At 38.9% G+C, this 1,821-nt stretch overlaps 1 protein-coding gene across 1 annotated transcript; it reads left to right on the top strand.

Moving 5' to 3' along the window:
• The first annotated feature begins 207 nt into the window (after window positions 1–207).
• On the top strand, window positions 208–1,614 carry LOC128546445 (uncharacterized). Its single transcript, XM_053516964.1, has 2 exons — window positions 208–337; window positions 1,301–1,614. Exons 1-2 carry the CDS (start codon window positions 208–210, stop codon window positions 1,612–1,614), a joined length of 444 nt encoding a protein of 147 aa, XP_053372939.1.
• Window positions 1,615–1,821: the final 207 nt, after the last annotated feature.

The raw sequence follows: 1,821 nt of genomic DNA on the forward strand, positions 1-1,821 counted from the left end.
TTGGTTTAATGCCGACGAGTCGGGATTTCCTTTGTGTCCAAAGTGTTCCCAATGAGGCGTTCCCAATGTGTACAATTTCACTTCGAGCGATAAAACGCAAGTAACTGTCCTCTGCTGTATGAGCGCCAATTGCTACTTCATGCGTCCACTCATTGTTTTCCCGGGAAGAGGTTTACCACTGATCCACTTGAAGGCTTTCCTGAGGCAATGTTAGGCCGTACTGAATCAGGGTGGATGGATTCCGAGCTCTTTGTTAAATGGCTTGAAGATGTTTTCTCACCAGGACTGGATGAGCGTGGCATTAAGCGCCCCGTTGTTCTCTTTGTAGATGGACACAGTACGCACTGTACACTAGAAGCGTCCACTTTCTGCAGGAATAACAACATTGTCTTGTATTGCCTGTTACAAATGCATGTAATGCAGCCGTGTGATCTGAAACTTTTCAATTCGTTGAAATAGTCTTGGAGAGGATCGGTCAGACAATTTCAAATAGAAAATGTTGGGGAATACGTAACCAAAGCTAAGTTTGCTGAGGTGTACAAGCCTGTTTGGTTAAAATCTGCCACTGTTGACAACGCGGTTAAGGCTTTCAGGGATAGTGGGCTACTTCCAGAAAAGTGTTGGGAACTTTTAAAATGGAACCAAGCAGTATCTTTGCCGCTTGTAAGACTAATCCAATCAGGAACCAGAATACAAATAGATTTCATACTTGACGTGAAAGCTCAACATATGACAACACTACGTGGTGAACAATACAAAAACAGTACTCGTTCACAATAATACATTGAAAACAAAGAAATAAGATTGCCCTGATACAGGAATGAAAACACACTGGTCAACAGTGATAATGACATAGAAATCAGAGACAGCACAGTAAACAATGAAAATCATCACCAACTTGTTGACAAAAACGATAAAGTTAACAACAACAATAAAAAGACTAACAGTAACGAAAACGACAAAGAGGCATCTGAAAATCAAAAGGTGAAAAACTCTGACAAGAACACGAATAACAATAATAACAATGCTAATAAAAATGAGACATACGTAAGAGGTGAAGAAAGCAGGCCTCTGATGTCTAAAAATGAGCATCCCGCCGCAATTCAGGTCGTAAAATAGCATTCTGCTACTGCTTCTACATGTACATCTTCTATTGGAAGTGCTTTCCAGTCTATCTTAACGATTCCGTCCGCCAAAAAATCGAAGGCAAAGTCCGTACCTAATTCAAAAATGTCTTTACCTAAAGTTATATCAGGCCAGAAATTTCATGACTTGCTTTTAGAAAGGAAGAACTGAATAGATGACGAAGCTAAAGCTGAAGAATTACGTAAAAGGGAAAAAGAAGAGCGAAAATTAAAGGTCCAAGAGGAAAAGTTAAAAAAGCAAAAAGAAAGAGAAGAGAAAAAAGAACAGAGAAAGAAACAGAAAGAAATTGGAAAGAAACTTAAAATGATTGAGAATAGTAGAAAACGTCAACGCGGAGAATCAAATTCTGAATCGTCCGTAGATGTACAGTTCAATGACGACGATACTGTTGATTGTTTTGACATGAATATTTATAATAAGGAATGCTTCGCTTGCAACAAGCCATACGGCAATAAAGCAGAAAACTGAATCGGTTGCCATAACTGTCCAAGATGGCTGCATCGATCATGTGTGACCACCATAGACTTATTATCCATGACCGAAATTGAAATTGCTGATTTGCAGTTTGAGTGATTACTGCTGAGTACACATCTTTCTTCTGCGCTCATGGAGAATAAGTCAGTTTTTTAATTTAATACTGTAAACAAGTAGCGAATAACGCTACTAAATATGGTA

This window comes from Mercenaria mercenaria, chromosome 10 (genome assembly GCF_021730395.1).
Source record: "Mercenaria mercenaria strain notata chromosome 10, MADL_Memer_1, whole genome shotgun sequence".
NCBI classification, from domain to species: Eukaryota; Metazoa; Mollusca; class Bivalvia; order Venerida; family Veneridae; genus Mercenaria; species Mercenaria mercenaria.

Excerpts from the sequence above, each read along its gene's own strand:
- LOC128546445 (XM_053516964.1), top strand. The coding sequence starts at position 208 with ATGTTAGGCCGTACTGAATCAGGGTGGATGGATTCCGAGCTCTTTGTT. Across the intron at positions 338-1,300 it reads TCTCTTTGTAGATGGACACA|ATGACGAAGCTAAAGCTGAA; the intron begins GTACGCACTGTA and ends AGAACTGAATAG.